Source organism: Chlorocebus sabaeus, chromosome 11 (genome assembly GCF_047675955.1).
Source record: "Chlorocebus sabaeus isolate Y175 chromosome 11, mChlSab1.0.hap1, whole genome shotgun sequence".
Classification (NCBI taxonomy): Eukaryota; Metazoa; Chordata; class Mammalia; order Primates; family Cercopithecidae; genus Chlorocebus; species Chlorocebus sabaeus.
The window spans coordinates 47232047-47254696 of NC_132914.1; the positions used below are offsets into that span (position 1 = coordinate 47232047).

At 41.8% G+C, this 22650-nt stretch overlaps 1 protein-coding gene across 11 annotated transcripts in view; it reads left to right on the forward strand.

Moving 5' to 3' along the window:
- The window catches only part of SPATS2 (spermatogenesis associated serine rich 2), a 172715-nt gene extending 155273 nt beyond the window's left edge, over nucleotides 1-17442 (forward strand). For all 11 annotated transcript variants that reach the window (XM_037997182.2, XM_008003144.3, XM_073020704.1 and 8 more), the window contains 5 exons: nucleotides 4499-4557; nucleotides 8930-9039; nucleotides 12764-12866; nucleotides 14678-14892; nucleotides 15943-17442. In XM_037997182.2, the coding sequence (XP_037853110.1) occupies nucleotides 4499-4557; nucleotides 8930-9039; nucleotides 12764-12866; nucleotides 14678-14892; nucleotides 15943-16251 (796 nt within the window). In that variant the 3' untranslated portion in view covers nucleotides 16252-17442. The remainder of the gene's footprint in view (nucleotides 1-4498; nucleotides 4558-8929; nucleotides 9040-12763; nucleotides 12867-14677; nucleotides 14893-15942) is intronic.
- Nucleotides 17443-22650: the final 5208 nt, after the last annotated feature.

Sequence of the window (22650 nt, forward strand, 5' to 3'; positions counted from 1 at the left end):
TGAACCCTGGAGGTGGAGGTTGCAGTGAGCTGAGATCACATCACTGCACTCTAGCCTGGGAGACAGAGCGAGACTCAAAAAAACAAAAAAAAAAAAGAAAGAAAGAAAGGAAGGAAAAATAAATACTACTGGCAATTCTCTTTTTTGGTTATTTTATATGGAAAGAGGAAACCGTCTTCAAAGAAAAAAAAGGTGTCTGCATTGGCTTTGCTTGGATTTTTGCTTGGTTGGTTAGTAGAATTAGAATGAATAGGTTTTAAGGCCATGCATAGTGACTTATACCTATAATCCCAGTACTTTGGGAGGCCAAGGCGAGAGAATCACTTGAAATCAGGAGTTCAAGACCAGCCTGGACAACATAGTGAGACCCCTGTCTCTACAATTTTTTTTTTTTAATTAGCCAGGTGTGGTAGCACACACCTTTAATCCCAGCTACTCGGGCTGAGCAGGAGGATTGCCTGAGCCCAGGAGGTCAAGGATGCAGTGAGCTATGATTACGCCACTGCATTCCAACCTGAGTGACAGAGCAAGACCCTGTCTTTAAAAAATAAACAACAAAAAAAAGTCCAGGTACAGCGGCTCACACCTGTAATCCTAGCACTTTGGGAGGCTGATGTGGATGGATCACTTGAGGTCAGGAGTTCGAGACCAGCCTGGGCAACATGGTGAAACTCCCATCTCTACAAAAAATACAAAAATTAGTTGGGCATGGTAGCTCGTGCCTGTAGTCCCAACTACTTAGAGGGCTAAGGCGGGAGGATTGCTTCAGCAAGGAGGCGGAGGTTGGCAGTGAGTCTTGATGGTGCCACTGTACTCCAGTCTGGGGGACAGTGAGACCCTGTCTCAAAAAAAAAAAAAAAAAAATTCTAGATTTTGAGCAAATAAAATTGAGTACAAATGTTTTCTGACAATATTATTGAATGGTTTTGAGTAATATCCCTTGAAATAATTGACCTGTGGAATTGTCAGAGTTGCGTTTCCACTTTAATATTATTTTTCCAATGCAACAGTCATAAACAAATAATGATCAGTTTTTTGGTACCAGTGAATTATTGAAGGCAAGAGCTAGAATCTCTAACTGCATGTTAGGTATCTGTATATTAATTAGAAGACTTGCTTCAAATGATGGACACAATATGTGTTAGCGATGTGAATGGTGATACTTCAGTAACAACTATTCTGAGCAACTAAATTATGCAAAAACTTTAGAATAAATTGACTGGGTGCCGTGGCTCATGCCTGTAATCCCAGGCCGGCAGATCACTTGAAGCCAGGAGTTTGAGACCAACCTGGCAACATGCCAAAACCCCATGTCTACTAAAAATATAAAAATTAGCTGGGCGTAGTAGTCCCAGCTACTCAGGAGGCTGAGGCAGGCGAATCGCTTGAACCCAGGAAGCAGAGGTTGCCATGAGCCGAGATCATGCCATTGCACTCCAGAGCGAGACTCCATCTCAAAACAAAACAAAACAAAACAAAAAACCCCACAGCTTTAGAATAAGTCGAGCAAATGTGAACATGGTAAGGAAGTCCCGAAAAGGAAGGAAGGAAATATAGAACATTTAGTTACCAGTCTTTTTCTTTACTAGCAGAGAGCAGTCATCCAAATCTGTCTTTCATAATTGAAGAAAGGATATGGAAATTCTCAACACTGAATAAGGCCCAGGCTTAATAAAAACTAGTATTTTTCCAAATAGGGTCCCAGCAATATTTAGCTGAATTTCATTTGCAATTTTAGAATCCAGTCTGCCAGATGCTTGGTGCTTATTATGGCATATTTCCATTCAAGAAAGCCTTGAGAGAGGCTTAGTGCCCTGAGGTATTGGAGTGAGCAAGGTAATAGAGAGTCTGAATGAGCCTTTCATCACTCTCTGGGAGGACTCATTGCTTGCCGTTCTGGCATCTAAAAACCATTACCTCACACCACAGATACTTTTGAACCTCTTGGGCACAGATACATACTGGGACCATTGTTTAGCTCAGAAACAGATGGAAAACTTTAGCTTAAGTTTCTGTGTTAAAAGTTGTATTACAATAGATTAATTGTTTTTAATTGTAAAAAATGCCTATGTTGTTATCCTTATACCTAACCTACTTTTCACTTTGAACTCTTCCCACCTTCTCCATTTACTTTGTGATGCCAACATTTCACTAACTTTTCATTATGAGAACTTTCAGATATATAGAAAAGTTGAAAGGTTGGTACAATGGCAGTGTATTTGCTGTGCGTGTATATAATATCTTGGTGGAACCACTTGGAAGTTGCAGATGTAGATGATATGTCACCCCTAAATGCTTTAGCATAAATAACCTAAAACTAGGTCATTCTTCTATACAACCATAATCCCATTATATAATTTACTTTTTTGATGTGCTTTTAATAAGAAATTTACTATTAAATTTTGACATTTATTCGTTTTTGTATTTTAAAGGTGTGAAAATTTTAATGTAAAATTATAAACGCTGATCATCCTTTTCTCTGAGAAACATATCGGCATCAGTTAACTAGTAGATTCTTTTGTTTAACGCTGGGCTGACATCACAGTACCTTTCACTAGGTGTTATCAATAGATGGCAACATGACAAAAAGAAACAAGTTCTTACTGCTTTTCATTGTTTTTTGGCATGAAAACATAAGCTAATATATGTGTTTTAATTTTAATTTTTGTAGGTACATGGTAGATGGATATATTATAAGCTAGTATTTTTTTAATGGAGAGGTTATATGGTTGTCCATGCACTGTCCTATGAATTTCTTGTGATCACCACTGAGTTAATCAAAAAACAAAGTTTATTTAAATGAACACCAGTAATTCTCACAGGGGAAAAAAAAATGCCGTCACAGTGTACTAGCACAAATTGCCATAAAAAAGTCTGATTGTAGGATGCAGAGCTTGCTAAAAGTGTCATCTGACATTCTACCTCTCATAATAAAGATTGTAAGCTACAAAAGGCTTACTTGTTTGCTGTAGTCTTTTAATAAATATTTTACAAGCTTTGTCAGAGGCAAAGGATTTGTCATCTGATGGACACAGTGTCTGCATCTTAAGGTGATTTGGCAACAGAAGAGAGGTAATGTCAAACTGTAGGCCTGGCAGCTCCTGTCTCAGTTGTGCTTTTGTTTTGTCTTTTAGGTATTCCAATGCTGCTAGAGTTCTTGGAGCAAAATATTGCCAAGGTTTGGGAAATGCTTTCTTAGCAAAGTATTGCTACCCCACAATAATTGTATCTTCTCTCCAGTTTGATGCTTTTGGATTAATATGCCAACCAAATTTGTTTAGTTACAAGTCTGTTTATTAACATCATGCATAACGATTATCAAACCTATGTTTTCTGGCACTTCCCTATAAAAGATTTGCTCCTTGAGGAAATGACCCTGCCTTAGACATTTTTGTACGTCTCACACCATAGTCTCCACATTAACTACTTTGTGCTAACATAACTATGTATTGAGCTAAATTGAATTAGAGAGTGACAGAGAGAGAAAGAGAGTATGTGTGTATATGATTACAACCAGAAACAAGAGTGGAACTTTTATTTACCCTGTAGTTATATTTTCCTTCAAAAGGAGAAAGCAGAATGAACTCCAAGTTGGAATATTCCATGTTTGTGCAGGCATTAAAATTCTAGATTTTTTTTCTTTTTGCCACCACAAAGCAAAACCGATATGGTAAGGAAAATTATTTGCATCCAGAGGTTGAATACTAGGGTAACCTGCTGTCTCCTTATACATTGAAGGCTGTGGGCTCTTTTATAACGACATGGAAAAGCTTTATGTGCCTATAAACCATTTACATTTGCAGTGGAAAAAATTCTAATTGACTATTTAATGTTCTTTTTCTGTAAAAAGCCTACCAGAAATCTGTAATTCTATTCCTTCCTCATTACTGTTATATGTTTCTCAGAAACTAGCACACTATATGTCTTATCTTTTGACTACTTTGCATTCTAAGTACTAAAATGTAAGTGGACTTGGTGCAACCATGGTCAGCTGTTGAAGATATACAAGTCCTAATCATGGATAAATTTACTATGCCCTAATGGGGATATTGCTTGGTAAAAATTAATTACATGCAAAGCCATCAAATTTTATAGACCAAAATATAAATATAAAAAGTATGTGAGTACATACATGGTTAAGTAAGTAATTTCCACATGGACTTTTGCTTTAGCACAGCTTACTAAAAAATGTGTTTTGTAGCTTGCTACTGCCATCTGCTGGTTCTCAACTCTTAGACTTCTAGTGATTGGTGTACTGCAATGTACCAATTTTGCAATATAAAAGGGAATTGGGTCTATTTATTTTATTTTTGGGAAAATCTTTAAATATTCTTTGTTGAGAGTAAGACATCAGGATTTTTATGTGGTCCATACAGTATTATTTTTTAGTATGCTTTTAGCAAACAAACTTACCAGTCTTTCTCTACTATTAATAATGTGCTAATTTTGTATTTGAGTTTCTCATCAAACCTTTTATTCCTTTGTCATCTTTTCCTAGTTTAATGGATCGAGAAGTGGCGTTGCTTGCTGAAATGGACAAAGTGAAAGCTGAAGCAAGTAAGATGATTGATCTTTAATTAAAACTATTACCTTCATAAATAGTAGGTACCTACTTCCCAACCCTCATAACAAAAGCTCAATATAAATACCATAATAAGAGTTTGTATATTTAAATAATCTTAAGCAGTTGCATTGTACTGGCATATGAATCCTTTCAGGTGAAATAACTTTAAAGAGCCTATTTTAAAAATATTTCCAAATCTTAATATTTTGAATGCAGAGTTCAATGTATAAAAGACTACATCATGGTATCTGCCACCAGGTTTTTATTTTGTTTCTTCCTCCAGTGTTTAAGCAATTCCACTGGGATTTTTTCTACTCAGAAAAAAACCTTTAGCATAATCAGAGAAGACTTTATTAGGTTGCCTACGATTGAATGTATATGCTCCTATCATTACCTATCTCAGAACTTTCTTTGTTTTCTCAGTTTATAGAACAGTCTTCACTCAGTATCTGTTATCAATGGTAGGGGAAAAGTTAGTGAATTGAGGGTTCAAGATACTGGGTTTCTTGAAAGCTTACTAAAATAGATTCTGGAGGAATGAAGTCTAACTTTGGTGATTTGTGGGGTTTTGTACAGAAAAAACATATCTATTTTTTGATCATTTCCGTTAAGTGTTAGGTTAAACATACACAGCTACACGAAGAAAAGGGAATACCAACTGCAACTTGTACAATGGCATTGATTTGGGGCATTTCGGTGGCAGGTTTTATCTTCCTGCATTAAATGCCAGATTTATTATTAGGAAAGTTGTTGATTTTAACCCACCCTCAAACTGATAAGAATAGAAATGTTGGGCTAGGTTGAGATCATGACTCACAGTTAAATCACTTGTGTGTGTGGTCACGGGCCAGAGGATGCAGCTTTGAAGCACTGAAATGACTTCAGTTTGGGTCCATTTTAACTTGAAAATTTGAGAATGTAGCAGAGATGCCTTCCACTGTTTTTCAGAGGTGAGATTTCGTTTACATTGAGCAATATATTTTGAGTTTCTAATTTGACATTTCAGTCCATTATTTTATCTGTACATTCTCTTTTTGAAAATGGAAATTCAGATAAACTAAAACCGTTAAGAAGACATATTTCTTACTTTTGAGAAGTAGGTCCTTTAAGGCCAGGCGTGATAATCATATAATCCCACACATATAATCCCAGCACTTTGAGCGGATCACCTGAGCCCAGGAGTTTGAGACCAGCCTAGGCAACACAGTGAGATCTTGTCTCTGAAAAATAAGAAAGTAGACTGGGCACAGTGGCTCACGCCTGTAATTCTAGCACTTTCGGAGGCCGAGGTGGGCAGATCATGAGGTCAGGAGATCGAGGCCATCCTGGCCGACATGATGAAACCCTGTCTCTACTAAAAATACAAAAATTAGCTGGGCATGGTGGCGCATGCCTGTAGTCCCAGCTACTCAGGAGGCTGAGGCAGGAGAATCGCTTGAACCCAGGAGGCAGAGGTTGCAGTGAGCTGAGATCGCACCACTGCACTTCAGCCTGGCAACAGAATGAGATTCCATCTCAAAAAAAAAAAATTAACCAGGCATGGTGGCATGTGCTATATGGCTATATGTAGTCCCATTTACTTGAGAGGCTGAGGTGGGAGGATCACTTGAGCCCAGGAGGTCGAGGCTGCAGTGAGCTGTGATTGCACCACTATACTCCAGCCTGGACAATAGAGCAAGACCCTGTCTTGATATAAAGAAAAAGAAGGTGCTTTTAAAAATATTAATACATCTTTTATATTATAGAAAATTTTGGCTGGGCGCAGTGGCTCACTCCTGTAATCCCCGCACTTTGGGAGGCCGAGGCGGGCTGCTCATGAGGTCAAGAGATCGAGACCATCCTGGCCAACATGATGAAACTCCATCTCTACTAAAAATACAAAAATTAGCTGGGCATGGTGGCATGGCCTGTTATCCCAGCTACTCGGGAGGCTGAGGCAGGAAAATCACTTGAACTCAGGGGGCGGGGGTTGTAGTGAGCCGAGATCGTGCCACTGCACTCCAGCGTGGTGACAGAGCGAGACTCCATCTCAAAACAAAACAAAACAAAAAATTTCAAATAGGCTAATGTAACAAACTCCTATCACTCAGCTTCAACCAATTATCAAGTTGTGCCCAATCTTATTTTATCAAATTCAGAGCTCAGAGTTTTACTTAACTTCATCAGTTTTATATCTTTAGCTCTTTTCTCCCTGAAAATCCTGGTTCTTAATGATATGATGTAACTACTCATTTACCAATGCTATTAAGAGTTGCTTTTTGTTTTTTACATATTATAATTTTATTAAGTAATTGATGGGTTTGTAGTATTTCAGTCTTTTCCAATGTTGTATAATTAGGTCCTGTGAGTTATCTGTTATGTGTAGAAAGCTTTTTATTTACCTCATTTTCGCCATTTTGAGAGCTATAATTTTGTCATAGAATCACTGAATGCTAGAGCTGAGAGAAACTGAAGTTGATACAAATGGCAAATAGGTTTTATCTTGGGAGCTAAACCAATAGATCATTTGTAACTGTTGGGCTTTGGTGTTAAGAAACTTTTGTAGGCGTGCTCCTGACTCCTGAGAAAGTGGGCCCTGACTGATTAGTGTAACTTGGGTCTAGGCAGCCCATGTGTGCATCTTTGTGGCAGGCAGTTGGGCCGAGTAAACTTGCTAAATACATCCAGGTCTCTGTAATACCTGGTGTAACTCTTTAAAATTTCTGTTTTTTTCTGACATGAATTTGGCTAATTCCTCAGTATGTTACAGGATTCTGTGTATATCAGTTAGGGATTCAGTTTAACTACATGGAACAGAGTGGCCTAAATAAATGTGAGTGTTCTTTTTTCTCAGGAAATGAAAAGTACAGAGGTAAGCAACCCAGAGCTGGCAGGACATTTCCAATATGACATTAGGGACCCAGGTTCTTCTATCCTTCTGCGCAACCATTCTGAGAGTATGCTTATGGTCAAAAGACTACTCCCTAGGCTCCAGTCAAGAAGGAGTAAAATGTTACATGCCAAGACTCCTTTAAAACTCTCCTGTAAACCCTGCCCTTTGAGTTCTGCTTATATCTCAATGGTGAAACTGTATCACATGACCATTTCATCTGTAGCAAAGCAAGAAAATACAGATTTTTTTTACCTAATTTTGTTGGTACCCAACAACATTGGATTTCTGATAGCCCTGATGTTCTTGAATATAGTTGGAAAGACTGTGTTCTATCAACTAACGGTCTTTGCTACAGTCCTCCCCTACCCAGTATCCCTCTGTTTTCCAAAATGAGAATATGTTCACCACCTCCTCAGTAGCAATACCTCCAAAGTCTCGTCTAGTTAGTTAATATTCAGCTGAAAAGCTAGGTCTTCAGAGTAATTTCAGATCTTCCAAGGATGGGATCTCATAAATTAAAAGAAAGGCTAAATGCCCCCTTCTCCAATATTACACAGTTGGAGAAAGAAAAGGATGATTATAGTAAAAATTCCCACTTGGAAGAGCAATGATCAAATCTTGCTGGCGGGAAGGAATAGCAGAGTCCCTTCCCTGGTAGTAGAGAACATTCCTTGGGTGGTTTATCTGCTTCCGGGGAGGATTTCTTTGGTTCAGTTTCCACTGTAGCCCCTGTCTCTCTGGGAGATTTTTATTGTCTGTTCTCTGCCATGACCAAGTTGTATCCAAGTTGTATATCAGAAAGCATGCCATAGAAGGTGGTTCTTAAAAGGGTGTAACAATCTAAATACCCATCACTAGGGAACTCGGTAAATAATTGTGGTATATCCCCATACTCAGTGGCTGTTAAACAGAATGAAGGTGATCCAGATGTAGTAATAGGGAATAAACTTAAAAATATATTAAGTAAAAATAGCTAAGGTAAAGGAAAGACCATGTGTATGATATACTTCCATTTGTGAGAAGGGAAAAAGGAGAGATACATATGTATACATGTTGTGTGTACATAGACAATATTTGGAAGTGTACATAAGAAATGGTGAACAGTGGTTTCCTCTGGAGAGGAGACCACAAAATCAGAAATAAGAGAGAGGCTCTTTTCATTTTATACTCAACTTACTCTAGATGAATATTTTTTATTATGTGTGCATATTTCCTTTTTAATTTATATGCATCTTGATAAAATTTTTTTGACTGGAAGGAGAAATAACAAATGATTTATGAGTGTTTGTGATTTATAAAAAAATGTTTACTACTTAACTGCCTTCAGAGACCCAATGGAAGGTAGAGACTGGACTTTTGATATTTTCATTTTCTGGATGGATGGGCAACTAAGCCTTTGGCTGACCAAATACCTACTGCAAGGCTTATATTTCTAGTTCTTCTTTATCCTATTTAGCAGTAACATAAGGTTCACACTCACTTTTCCTCTACAGTGGAAATTTTGCTCAGCCGACAAAAGAAGGCTGAACTTCTAAAGAAGATGACTCATGTGGCTGTTCAAATGTCAGAGCAGCAATTGGTTGAGCTCAGAGCCGATATCAAGGTAAAACTTCTTTCTGCTTTCTGCCTTTCTTCTTATCCTCAGGGGCTAAAGTAAGAACTTTTCATAATTCATGGCCATATCTAATATATTAAACTCATGATCTTCCTTTCCCAAACCTGGTCCTCTTCCAGGTCCCTTTCTCTGTAAGTGGTATTGTCATCTACCTAGTTATCCCAGCTGGAAACCTTAGAAAATTTCTCCATTTCCCACCTTAAATCTATCAGCACACCCCATCCATTTGACTAAATCTCAGATCTGACCTTATTTCTTCATCTCCACCACCACCATTATGATCAGATTACCACCATCGCCTGCCTGGACTTCTGTAAGAGCCTTTTAACTGATTGTGTTCATCCATTCTGTCTCTGCCCCACCTGCCCCACCCTCCATGTAGGTTCCCCACACTACAGCAGTCTGCTTCAAACTTTCTGTTGCTTTTAGGATAAATACTATAATCCTTAATCCGGTGTGAAGGACTGTATAGTCTTGCTCTGCCATTACCCTCAGTTCATACCATCCCCCCGGTCCTCTGCCCTCAAGCAGAGAGCAGAGGCTGGAGGCTTCTACACTCCACAGACACACACGCTTTTCCATCTGTCCAAACGCTCTTCTCCCGGCCGCCAACCACAGTTACCACTCTTTTTTTTTTTTTTTTTTTTTGGGAGACAAAGTCTCGCTCTGTCACCCAGGCTGGAGTGCAATGGTGTGATCTCGGCTCACCGTAACCTCTACCTCCTGGATTTAAGTGATTCTCCTGCCTCAGCCTCCCGAGTAACTGGGATTACAGGCATGCACCAACATGTCTAGCTAATTTTTGTATTTTTAGTAGAGATGGGGTTTCTCCATGTTGGTCAGGCTGGTCTCAAACTCCCAACCTCAGGTGGTCTGCCTGCCTCAGCCTCCCAAAGTGCTAGGATTACAGGCATGAGCCACCACACCCGGCGGCTAATTTTTATATTTTTAGTAGAGATGGGGTTTCATGATGTTGGCCAGGCTGGTCTCAAACTCCTGACCTCAGGTGATCCACCCGCCTCGGCCTCTCAAAGTGCTGAGATTACAGGCGTGAGCCACTGTGAACAGCCCAGTTACCACTCCTGACCTCCTCATCCTTCCTGACTTCCCCATCATATCTCCCCATTCTATGCTTTCAGAGCACAGTTAGGATTTTATGTGCATTTGCTTAATTTGTCTTCCCCACTAGATAGTGAACTTCACAGTGAGCTCCTGTCTCTCCAAGTGCCTAGCACAGCACCTTGGTATGTAGTTGGTCTTCTGTAAATAGTTGGTTGGCCAATTCTGATTGTATAGAGAAAAATTATCTTTGAGATATTTGTTGTAATCTTTTCACAAAAATCACTTGGGTTCAATATGTATACCTTTTAATTCTTTTTTGTTTTTTTTGAGACAGAGTCTCGCTCTGTCATCCAGGCTGGAGTGAAGTGGCACTGTCGCCGCTCACTGCAACCTTTACCTCCCAGGTTCAAGTTATTCTTGTGCCTCAGCCTCCCAAGTAGCTGGAATTACAGGCATGTGCCACCACGCCCTGCTAATTTTTGTATTTTAGTAGAGACAGGGTCTCACCATGTTGGCCAGGTTGGTCTCGAACCCCTGACCCCAAGTGATCCACTCGCCTTGGTCTCCCAGAGTGCTGGGATTACAGGCATGAGCCACCACACTTGGCCAAATTCTTATATAAAGAACAGTGTTTCTGAGACTAAGCATGTGAACCTGAGGGAAACTGGGATATTCATGGATAGTTGTGGTCATTGGCATTCTAAATAATTGTTTATAAACTGGAAGCTGCAAGCTGTGACAAAGGGAGTTGGCCTTCTCCACACCTGTGCCCTTTACCTCTTCTCTTTCTGAACACATAAGATTTATTGTCACACTGAGAGAACACTTGCTGTACAACAGTCTCTAAAATAAAAACAGAGGTGGAGTATCATCCAGGACCTTATAGGGATCCTTGCTATCATCTGACCCAGTGTTAGACCTGTGAAGTATTGTTCTCTCACTGCCTCCCCTTCAACTCTATTGGGGTGAACTAGCCAAATCATGCAAATGTTCAGTTACCGTTTTCTGTTTAACTAAAACTATATGATTAAATTTTATAGAAAGGCCTTCTCACATTGATGCCAGTCAGTCTCATTCAACTCCTGGGGAGAAGCCGGAAACCCCTTTGGAATTAGATGAGAATTCTGGCTCTCACAGGCTTCATCTGTTCCTCTTCCCACATGGCTGAAAAGCTGCTGGAAATATTTCTGCAGGCTGACTAAGGATCTGTTTCTCTCCACTTTTTCAGTGTACTGAAGTGGGTGCTGTGCAATTTAAATGTCTTATTTCCAGATCATTTTATTTCCGTCATTCCTATTATGTCTTTGACTCAACAAACCCTAGAATTTGTTTCAGAATTAATCTCAGACTGATATTACATGTCTGAAGGCTTTGTAACAAGAGGTTCGTGTGCTTTCCTAAGCCGCAACATACTCTGAAGTTTTAGGAATTCAAGGCTGGAAGGTCATTTTTCTCTCTCCTTTCCCTTTCAGTGCTTCTGGTTGCTTCCCGAGAATTCTGATGCAGAGTAGTACTAGGCCACCCCCAGTTAAGAGGAGTGTCCTGAAGGGTTCAGTTCTTCCAAATTATATCTAGGCCTTTCACTCTTCTTTTTTATCTCCTTTTCATCTGAAAAAAAAAAAATGATTGCAGTCTACTTCAGACATTGTTTAATGAAATAGACCCCCAGAAGCACTTTATTCCTGACATGTTTCTAGTCCCACGATTTTTATAGCATGGTTAGTTTTTGACTCAAGGGGTTGGTTACTTCTCAGCTCAGTCTGCTTAAAAGGATTAAATTACTTGCAGCATAAACTTCTCATTTGCAAAGTTTACTTTTCACATGAATGATTTTCCATCTCAAGAAATTGTTCCTATTTCAAGGACTAAGAAATCCTACTTTATTATAAAGAGATTAAGTGGGTTTCCTAAGGAAGTTCCTATTAACACCAAACCATCTATCTAAATGGTATCATTGTAGCACCTTGTAAACATTTTTGCTGCCTCTGTTTCTGTATAAAATGGAAAGACGTGGAGAATAGCCATCAGTAGAAAGATGACCCTCTACTATAAAATCTTCCTCCTCTTTTCTTTCTCTCTCTTTTTTTTTTTTTTTGAGACGGAGTCTCGCTCTGTAGCCCAGACTGGAGTGCAGTGGCCGGATCTCAGCTCACTGCAAGCTCTGCCTCCCGGGTTCACGCCATTCTCCTGCCTCAGCCTCCCGAGTAGCTGGGACTACAGGCACCCGCCACCTCGCCCGGCTAGTTTTTTTGTGTTGTTTTGGTAGAGATGGGGTTTCACCGTGTTAGCCAGGATGGTCTCGATCTCCTGACCTCATGATCCGCCCATCTCAGCCTCCCAAAGTGCTGGGATTACAGGCTTGAGCCACCGCGCCCGGCCCTTTTTTCTTTCTTTACATTTTCTCTTGATTATATCAAATGGGCTTTGGTCATCACGTAGCATTTCATAAACTTACAGACTTGCCTTTGGGCTCTTGAGAAATTGAATAGATTTATTCGATCATCTATTGGTTGGTCATGTGATGGCCATTTAATAAACTTTGAAGCAGTAAAAAGACAATTAAAAATGATTGTTTTAGCTGTATAGTAAGTTATGGATTCCATGGATGATGTTTGTCTAACCTGGAGGCCTTTCTTTGCCCTTTCTCCAGCACTTTGTTAGTGAACGTAAATATGATGAGGATCTGGGACGAGTAGCCCGGTTCACCTGTGATGTAGAGACCCTAAAGAAGAGCATTGATTCATTTGGACAAGGTGAGATGGTGAGAGGGTCTGGGCACTACAGTTGGTGATTATTAATAAGAGACTGACATGCTGATTGTCTTCGTCCCGATTCCTCATTAGTGCCTCTTGTTTGCTTGTTTTTGTGAAAAGTAACTCTAGGATGCTTATGAAGTCCATGGGTCCAGATACTTTGAACTCTGAGGACAAGTATTTGCCAGCTCCCTAAATGTGAAAGACTGTTTTTTCATGCTGAATTGAGAGGTGCATGATATGTGGTATAAAGAGCATGGGCCCTTCTGTCAGACCAAGTTTGGATCCCTGCCTCTATAGTAACCTCATTTTACTCCTCTCCAAAATGCAGATAACAGGCCAGGCGCGGAGGCTTACATGTGTAATCTCAACAAATTGGAAGGCTGAGGCCAGAGAATCACTTTGAAGCCCAGGAGTTCAAGACTACCCTGGGCAACATAGCGAGGTTCCCATCTCTTCAAAAAATTAAAAAGAAAAAATTAGCCAGGTGTGGTGGCACATGCTTGTAGTCCTAGCTACTCAGGAGGTGGGGTGGGGGTGGGTGAGAGGGGGAAGATAGTTTGAGCCAGGAGTTTGAGGTTCCAATGAGCTATGATTGCCACTGTACTCCAGCCTGGGCACCGGAGCAAGACTGTGTCTCTAAATAGGAGAAAACAATACTTGTCTTGCCTAGAACATAATAGACCCTTAAATAATAGCATTAAAGGGTAGGGGAGTACCTGTGAGGTGAGAGTTTCTAGTGCCCTGTTTGTCAAACCCTGAACTTAGCCTCTTTGTTCTTTCTGTCTAGTATAAAAGTGAAATATTGCCAGGCGCGGTGGCTCACGCCTGTAATCCCAGCACTTTGGGAGGCTGAGGTGGGCACATCACGAGGTCAGGAGATCGAGACCATCCTGGCTAACACGGTGAAACCCCATCTCTACTAAAAAATACAAAAAATTAGCCAGGCGAGGTGGTGGGTGCCTGTAGTCCCAGCTAATCAAGAGGCTGAGGCAGGAGAATGGCATGAACTCAGGAGGCGGAGCTTGCAGTGAGCCGAGATCGCACCACTGCACTCCAGCCTGGGCAACAGAGCGAGACTCCGTCTCCAAAAGTGAAATATTTAACCTATGGCAACAATTATGAACTCATTGTTAGTCCAGGCTTAAAGCCAAGAAAAAAAATCTAGAGACTGGTTTTAAACCATTGGAATCCTAACACAATTTGAACTGAAAATACTAATATTTGTTCAGTTAAATAGGTACTTTGAATTTGGGATTAATCTTGCAGAAAGAAATTTGGCAATATACGTGTTTGTTGTAAAGATTAGTTCTATTCATATTTAACTGATCTTGATTATTTATACCTTGTATCATTCAAAATTCTTTAAAAAATTTAGTAAAGATTTTATGTATGTACCTTTTTCTTTCTTTGCCAAGACTGTACTTTAGAATGTTTCTTGCATAGGAAACTGAACATATGGTCTATACTATTGTTCCCAGGCTTAGTCAGCTGCTAGAGCCATAGCCAGGAGTTTAGGTAGTACCAGATCCAATCCCAAGAAGTCATTAGTTGGTGGGGAATGGGTAACTTTGATGTTAAACTGTTCTCTTGTTTAAGAATTCCTTTACAAAGCAGTGGGGCTTTGGAGGAAGTGGAGGAAGAGGGCAGAAGGGAGATTTTTCTTCCTGTTACCAGTTTTAGAGGTTTTTCTTTACTTGAATAGACAGTTCTTTATCTTAAATTGCTCATTGTGAAATTGAGAAAGTAGAAACCTTACCCATTGTGCTGTTCCATCATATGATCATATATTCCTCATATTTCTGTTCCAGTGTCTCATCCAAAGAACAGCTATTCAACCAGATCCCGATGTAGCTCAGTTACATCTGTGTCCTTGAGTAGCCCAAGTGATGCCTCTGCTGCTTCCTCTTCCACCTGTGCCTCTCCTCCCAGCCTTACAAGTGCTAACAAGAAAAACTTTGCACCGCGAGAGACTCCTGCAGCCATAGCAAACTCCAGTGGCCAGCCCTACCAGCCACTTCGGGAGGTAACCTAGCTTCTACGCTGAGCGTGTTAGGAAGAAAACCCTCCAGATTGTCAAAGCTTAAAAGCTGATAGCTCAGTATATTATCTTCCTTTCTTTATTCCCATTCCACGCCTGTTTTGAAACCCTCCAACCCGAGTTAGTTCCTGAGAAAGCATTAGATACGTATGTTCCAAACTGCCAGCCAGTTTAGATTTCCTGTTGCCAAGAACTGCTGACTTTCTTGTGTTGGCAGCGATCCCTGCTGTTGTAGATAGTATTGCCTGGTAATTAGTCACACTGGGAGTCGTGCACCCATCTCAAGGTAGACAGGCACCACAAGTGGCAGTTTCACCAGTGTGCATCTGAAAGCAGCAACTCCCTAGAAGGACAATGTGGAATTTACTGGGAAAGAGAGAGTGACCTGGTGGGGATAGGGGGAAAACACTAGAAAGCTGAGGAGTAATCCCATAGGTTCTTCTCCTGTTTGAAGAATAAACACAAGAGCAATCCAAGGCAGTACTGTCAGTAATTCTTCAGAACTGGTATGACGTTTGGAATTGGAGGACAAAAATAAAATCCCATACCATAAGCTTTCCGGATTATATTTTGAAAGATGTGCTGAATGCCACAGCAGCAAGCTTTAATCTATAGTCATGACATTTAGTAAAGCAGGCCATAGTGATGTTTACTTTATTATTCCAAATGTTTATTATCTTTACCAATGGCCTTTTATCTGAAGAGTTCAGACATAATATAATATACTTGTCCAGTTGAGGACTTGTAACAACCCACAGAATGTTCTTTCTTCCTTATCTTTCTTCTTGCATCCAGCTAAAGAAAAGTAAATTCTTCAGTGGAGAAGAGCCAAGGCATGAAGAGCAGGGAAAGATGGATTAGTTCTGAAGTAGTGGCTAGGTTGGATCGGCTGACAGAATTCTTTGAGTCTTGAGAGATAAACTGAGTCCCAAGCATGGAATACCACAATTCTGCTTTCAGAATACTCTTGTAAAGTGAACGAATGGGGTGCCATAATGCTAGAGCACCTTGAACATTGTATTCTTTTATCTTTAGGTATTGCCAGGGAACAGACGAGGACAAGGCTACAGGCCACAAGGCCAAAAGTCCAATGACCCCATGAACCAAGGGCGGCATGACAGTATGGGTCGTTACAGAAACAGCTCGTGGTCTTCATCTGGTTCCAGGTATCAGAGTGCTCCATCTCAGACACCAGGAAACACCAGTGAAAGAGGCCAAACTCACTCTGCAGGGACCAAAGGAACTGGAGTCAGCATGGAGCCAAGCCCTCCCATGCCTTCATTCAAAAAGGGGCTCCCCCAGCGCAAATCCAGGACCTCTCAGACTGAAGCCGTGAACTCTTGAGAGAAATTCCAGTTGGCCTCTCTCCTCTCTCCACACAATTCAACTTGATAACTGGACTTTAGGAAACTTATAGTTAGATTTAATAACAAAAAGAAGTTTATGCGTATTGCTTTTTGTGCCATTCTAAATATTGTTGGTTTCTTGTCTCCTTATTTCCTCTTTACCATTTTTGGAGGGGAAGCTATTTTTTTTCCTTGATCTTTCCCAGTGATATAGATTGAATCTGGTTGGTCATTTCCACCAGGAATCAGAGGCAGCTGTTACCAGGTTTCGGCCTTCCAGTTGACCCCTCCACTGTCCAGGCTGTCTCAGGAGGAGGTGAATCAGAGCTAGTCTGTCACCTTTCCAATCTAAGCAGAAGCCACAGGTGCCTGACGGGTTCCCTTCAACCATTTGACCAAGAGAGGCAATGAGAGGATCATATGCTGTACTGGATTTGCCAGAGAAGGGAAAATTTAATCAGTGAAAAGGAAAGAACACTAGGAAACATTTGAGAACCTGCCTCTTTCCCAGAACGTGCCTGAGACTTGACACTCAAATCAGTGTTTAGTCTTCTGCTTGGCACCATAGCTTAACCTGCAGTTTCTTCAAAATGCCTAATGCCTTGTTTCCTATTACCTTAGATTGCAAACCAGTCTAGGGAAGTCTATGGGAAAATAGCATTTAATTAAAGTTAAAAAAAAAAAAAAAAAGATTGGGTGCGGTGGCTCACGCCTGTAATCCCAGCACTTTGGGAGGCCGAGGCGAGTGGATCACTAGGTCAGGAGTTCAAGACCAGCCTGGCCAACATGGTGAAACCCCGTCTCTAATAAAAATACAAAAATTACCTGGGCATGGTGGCGTGCGCCTGTAATCCCAGCTACTCAGGAGGCTGAGGCAGGAGAATCGCTTGAACCCAGGAGGCGGAGGCTGCAGTGAGCCGAGATTGTGCCACTGCACTCCAGCTTGGGTGACAGAGCGAGACTCAGTCCCCCCAAAAAAAAAAAAAAAACTTTTTTTCTGTTTGAATGTTTGGAGACTTTTTTTTGTTCTCTCCCTTTCCTGAACCCTATTCTGATCCTGAACCAAATTTATAGCAATATAATTAGTGTTAATCTAAGGCATTACTCATCAAAAAATTGCTGCAATCAACCTTTATAGTTGAATAAATAAAAACAGCTGCATAAATATTCCCACATTTGTTTCATAGGAGCAAGTGGTTTCATTTCATTATGTTTTTCTTTGGGCCTCATGGGGGTAGAAGTCACTCAGACAGCTTGTTCCAGGATTAGATGAGGGTATCTGATTCCCAAGTCATTTGTCTGCCACCGCTGTGTAGCTTCAGAACCAGATTAAAATGTGAAAGCCTGGATGAGCAAATGCAGTTGTTCCTAGTGAGAAAGGATCATAGGATAGGGAATGGTGACTTTCCAAAGGAGAACTTAACCACTTTAGGAAAACCACAGCTCTCCAGGCTCTCCCAGGTAACCAAAGGTTATAATGGCACTGCTCTTCCCAACTCCCTGTCCCTTGACTGAGTACTGAACGTAATTGAGCTCTTGCATGTAGCAGGTGGCATAGGTGCCAGACCCTTCCACCCCGCACTCCCCCCCAGCATCTGTGATTTAATCACAGCAGATCTTTTCTTTCTCTGGCATGTGTTCTCCCAAGTCTGAAGCCCAGACTGTAAGTGGCAGTCGTGCAGAACGTAGCTGCCTCAGGGCTTCCCTTGCCTCCTTGGCTGAAGCTGAGCTGCCAGGGTTCAGGTTGGTTGAACACAGAGAGAGAGAGAGTGTGTGTATCTGTCTGTCTCTGGGTAAAGAAAACAGTAGTCAAGGAGTTCTGGGAAAGCCATTTTCCAAGAACACCTCATTTTGGGGAATTTGTCCAACAACACCAACAGCCTGCTGGGTGTCAGGAAAAAACCCTGCATTTCTGATTAATTGCTTACCTATGCTTTATCAGAAATCCAGAGATTGAAGTGACCTTGAAGGATTATGAGGTCTGTCCCTGTATCCAGGCAAGACTAAACTGCCCAGACAGATGGGACAAGGCATGTTTATCAAAAATGCCTTGAAGTTAAAGTTAAAATCTCCTTATAGAAAAATATTTGAAAATTTTTCATGACCACAAAAAGTTTGAAAATTATGAATTAAAGTTTTTATTACAAAAGTAGTATTTAAAATATCAACACAGAAATATAAAAGAAAAAAGTTTTCCATCTTTCCACTTCTCAGGGGTAATGATTGTTAATTTGGCATATATCTTCTACGCCTTTTTTGTTTTTAGAAATGGGGTCTTACTGTGTTGCCTAGGCTAGAGTGCAGTAGCTATTCACGGACATGATTAGAGGGGACTGCAGCCTCAAACTCTTGGGCTTAAGCAATCCTCCTGCCTCAGCCTCCTGAGTAGCTGGACTGCAGGTGTGCTCCATCACTCCTGGCTAGACTGTTCATTTTTGTTTTGTTTTGTTTTGTTTTGTTTGAGACGGAGTCTCGCTCTGTCGCCCAGGCTGGAGTGCAGTGGCCAGATCTCAGCTCACTGCAAGCTCCGCCTCCTGGGTTTACGCCATTCTCCTGCCTCAGCCTCCCGAGTACTACAGGCGCCCGCCACCTCGCCCGGCTAGTTTGTTGTATTTTTTAGTAGAGACGGGGTTTCACCGTGTGAGCCAGGATGGTCTCGATCTCCTGACCTCGTGATCTGCCCGTCTCGGCCTCCCAAAGTGCTGAGATTACAGGCTTGAGCCACCGCGCCCAGCCGGTTAGACTGTTTTTAAGGCATGTATGTGCATATACACATGGGTATATGGGTTTTTTATTATTTTTATAAAAAGATTATACTGAGCTGGGTGCGGTGGCTCATGCCTGTAATCCCAGCACTTTCGGAGGCAGAGGTGGGCGGATCACCTGAGGTCAGGAGTTCAAGACCAGTCTGACCAACATGGAGAAACCCCATCTCTGCTAACAATACAAAATTAGCTGGGTGTGGTAGTGCATGCCTATAATCCCAACTACTCAGGAGGCTGAGGCAGGAGAATCACGTGAACCTGGGAGGCGGAGGTTGTGGTGAGCCGAGATCATGCCATTGCATAGCAGCCTGGGCAACAAGAGCAAAATTCTGTCTTGGCCGGACGCAGTGACTCATTCCTGTAATCCCAGCATTTTGGGAGGCCGAGGCAGGCAAATCATGAGGTCAGGAGATCAAGATCATCCTGGCTAACATGGTGAAACCCCATCTCTACTAAAAATATAAAAATTAGCCAGGCATGGTGGCGCATGCCTGTAACCCCAGCTACTCAAGAGGCTGAGGCAGGAGAATCACTGGAACCAGGGAGTCTGGAGGTTCCAGTGAGTCGAGATTGTGCTACTGCACTCTAGCCTGGTGACAGAATGAGACTCCGTCTCAAAAAAACAAAACAAAACAAAACAATGTCTCGAAAAAAGATTATACTGTGTATATTCTGTATTTTTTTAATAATATGTGTAAACTATAATTCACTTAGGATCTCATGCTGTAGATCCTTTCCTAAATTTGCCAATTTGACTCTTCTTCAAAGAGAAGTTAGGCTTATCCTAAATTTGAATTGTATAGCCCATTTCTCATTGCCCATAGGGGTTCTCGACTTCCCAAAAGAAGGAAGATTCATGCCCTGGGCAGTTACCACTGGTGCTCCAAGAGGCCCTACCTAACCATTGTTTGTCCTTGTCTTTCCATTTCCCCTTACAGACAAATGTCTCACCCTCCCCAACTTAGAGACAGGACTGCGATTTTAAGTTGTTTAGCTCTGTCAGTTATGTGACACTTGAGAGGCAAAATGTAAATTAGCATGGCTTCATTATGAACGTCATATATTTCCTATGCCCCTAATTTATGGCCATTTAAAAAATGTACTTTTAGGCCGGGCGCGGTGGCTCAAGCCTGTAATCCCAGCACTTTGGGAGGCCGAGAGGGGCGGATCACGAGGTCAGGCGATCGAGACCATCCTGGCTAACATGGTGAAACCCCGTCTCTACTAAAAAATACAACAAACTAGCCGGGCGAGGTGGCGGGCGCCTGTAGTCCCAGCTACTCGGGAGGCTGAGGCAGGAGAATGGCGTAAACCCGGGAGGCGGAGCTGGCAGTGAGTTGAGATCGCGCCACGGCACTCCAGCCGGGCGACAGAGCAAGACTCCGTCTCAAAAAAATATTAAATAAAATTTTTTTTAAATGTGCTTTTAAACAAAAGTACAGACCAGTTTTTTGTTTTCTGTTTTTAAAGGGGACCGGGGCCAGGCACGGTGGCTCACACCTGTAATCCCAGCACTTTGGGAGGCTGAGGCAGGCGGATCACAAGGTCAGGAGATCGAGACCATCCTGGCTAACATAGTGAAACCCTGTCTCTACTAAAAATACAAAAAATTAGCCAGGTGTGGTGGTGAGCGCCTGTAGTCCCAGCTACTGGGGAGGCTGAGGCAGGAGAATGGCGTGAGCCCAGGAGGCGGAGCTTGCAGTGAGCCGAGATCGCGCCAGTGCACTCCAGCCTGGGCTACGGAGCAAAACTCCGTCTCATAGAAAAAAAAAAGGAGGAGCGGGGGAACCGGGTGTGGTAGCTCACGCCTGTAATCCCAGCACTTTGGGAGGCCGAGGTGGGCAGATCGCCTGAGCTCAGGCGTTCAAGACCAACTTGGCCAACATGGTGAAACCCCCATCTCTACTAAAAATACAAAAAAAAAAAAAATTAGCTTGGCATGGTGGCAGGTGCCTGTAATCCCAGCTACTCGGGAGGCTGAGGCAGGAGAATCTCTTGAACCCGGGAGGCGGAGGTTGCAGTGAGCCGAGATCACGCCAATGCACTCCAGCCTGGGCGACGGAGTGAGATTCCATCTCAAAACAGAAACAAGGCCGGGTGCGGTGGCTCAAGCCTGTAATCCCAGCACTTTGGGATGCCGAGACGGGCGGATCACAAGGTCAGGAGATCAAGACCATCCTGGCTAACACGGTGAAACTCCGTCTCTACTAAAAATACAAAAAAATTAGCCTGGCGTGGTAGCGGGCGCCTGTAGTCCCAGCTACTCAGGAGGCTGAGGCAGGAAAATGGCGTGAACCCAGGAGGCGGAGCTTGTAGTGAGCCGAGATCCGGCCACTGCACTCCAGCCTGGGTGACAGAGCAAGACTGCGTCTCAAAAAAAAAAAAAAAAAAAAAAAAAAAAAAAAAAACAAGCAAAAAAAGGGGGTACATAATAGAAATTTAGAAGTCTTCTCTACCTTGTCTCACTCCCCAGAAGAAATTATTAGTAAGTTTCTTACATGTCTTTCCAGAAATTTTCTAAACCAAACATGGAAGTACCTTTTCTTCTTTCTTTTGCATAAATGGGATTCATGCTGTGCATACCCTTATACAAGTTGCTTTTTTCACTTGTCCTCACCTTTTGTAACTCATTTTTTTTGTTTTGTTTTAAGAAAAATCAAGTATATTTCTATATACTGACATGGACGGAGGTCTACGAGGTAGAGACCTCTGTTCTGTGACTGCGTAGTATTCCATTGTATAAGTTTGTTGTTATTAACCAGTCCCTAATGATGGTTTTCAGTTTTTTGCTGTTACAAGTACTGCTGCAGTGAGCAATCCATAATGCATATATCATTCCTCACTTGTGAGAATATCCCTGTAGGATAAATTCCTAGGAGTGGAATTACTGGGTCGTATAGTTATTGATAAAGTATTATTTTGATAAAGTTGCACAGATTCACACATGCAACTTATTTATTTAGAGATATGGATTCTCTCTGTCACCCAGGCTGGACTGCAGTTGTGGGATCATAGCTCTCTGTAGCCTCAAACTCCTGGGCTCAAGGGATCCTCCTGCCTCAGCCTTCCAAGTAAGCTGTGTCTATAGGTGCATGCCACCACACCTAATTTTTAAATTTTTTTTGGCGATATGGTCTTGCTTTGTTGTCCGGGCTAGTCTCAAACTTTTAGCCTCAAGCAGTCCTCCCACCTTGGCCTGCCAAAGTGCTGGGACTACAGGTGTGAGCCACTACACCCAGCCATCAAGTTTACATTTTCTGCCAGTGTTTGGCAATGCTTTGTACAGTTGCTGAGCCAGAAGCTAAGGAGAGAAACAATCCCTGACTTCACATAGCTGATAAACCAGTTGATGCAACTGAGAATACCAATAAATAATACAAGGAAATAGTGTTGCTTGAAAGTGCCATACTGTCTTCGAGGTGGAGGGAGCACAGCCAAAGGTCTGGGTCCCATGCTTGAGCCAGAACTATACCAGCATATGATCAGGCAGTTGTGCAGTGGTGTATGGAGATAGTGACCTTCTGTTATATTTCAGAATCCCAAACCAGGGTACAGTCTTGTGAGTATGAATGTATGTATGGGAGGGAATAGGATAAACTAGTTGAAGTCAGGAATGACCTGGAAAATTCGGG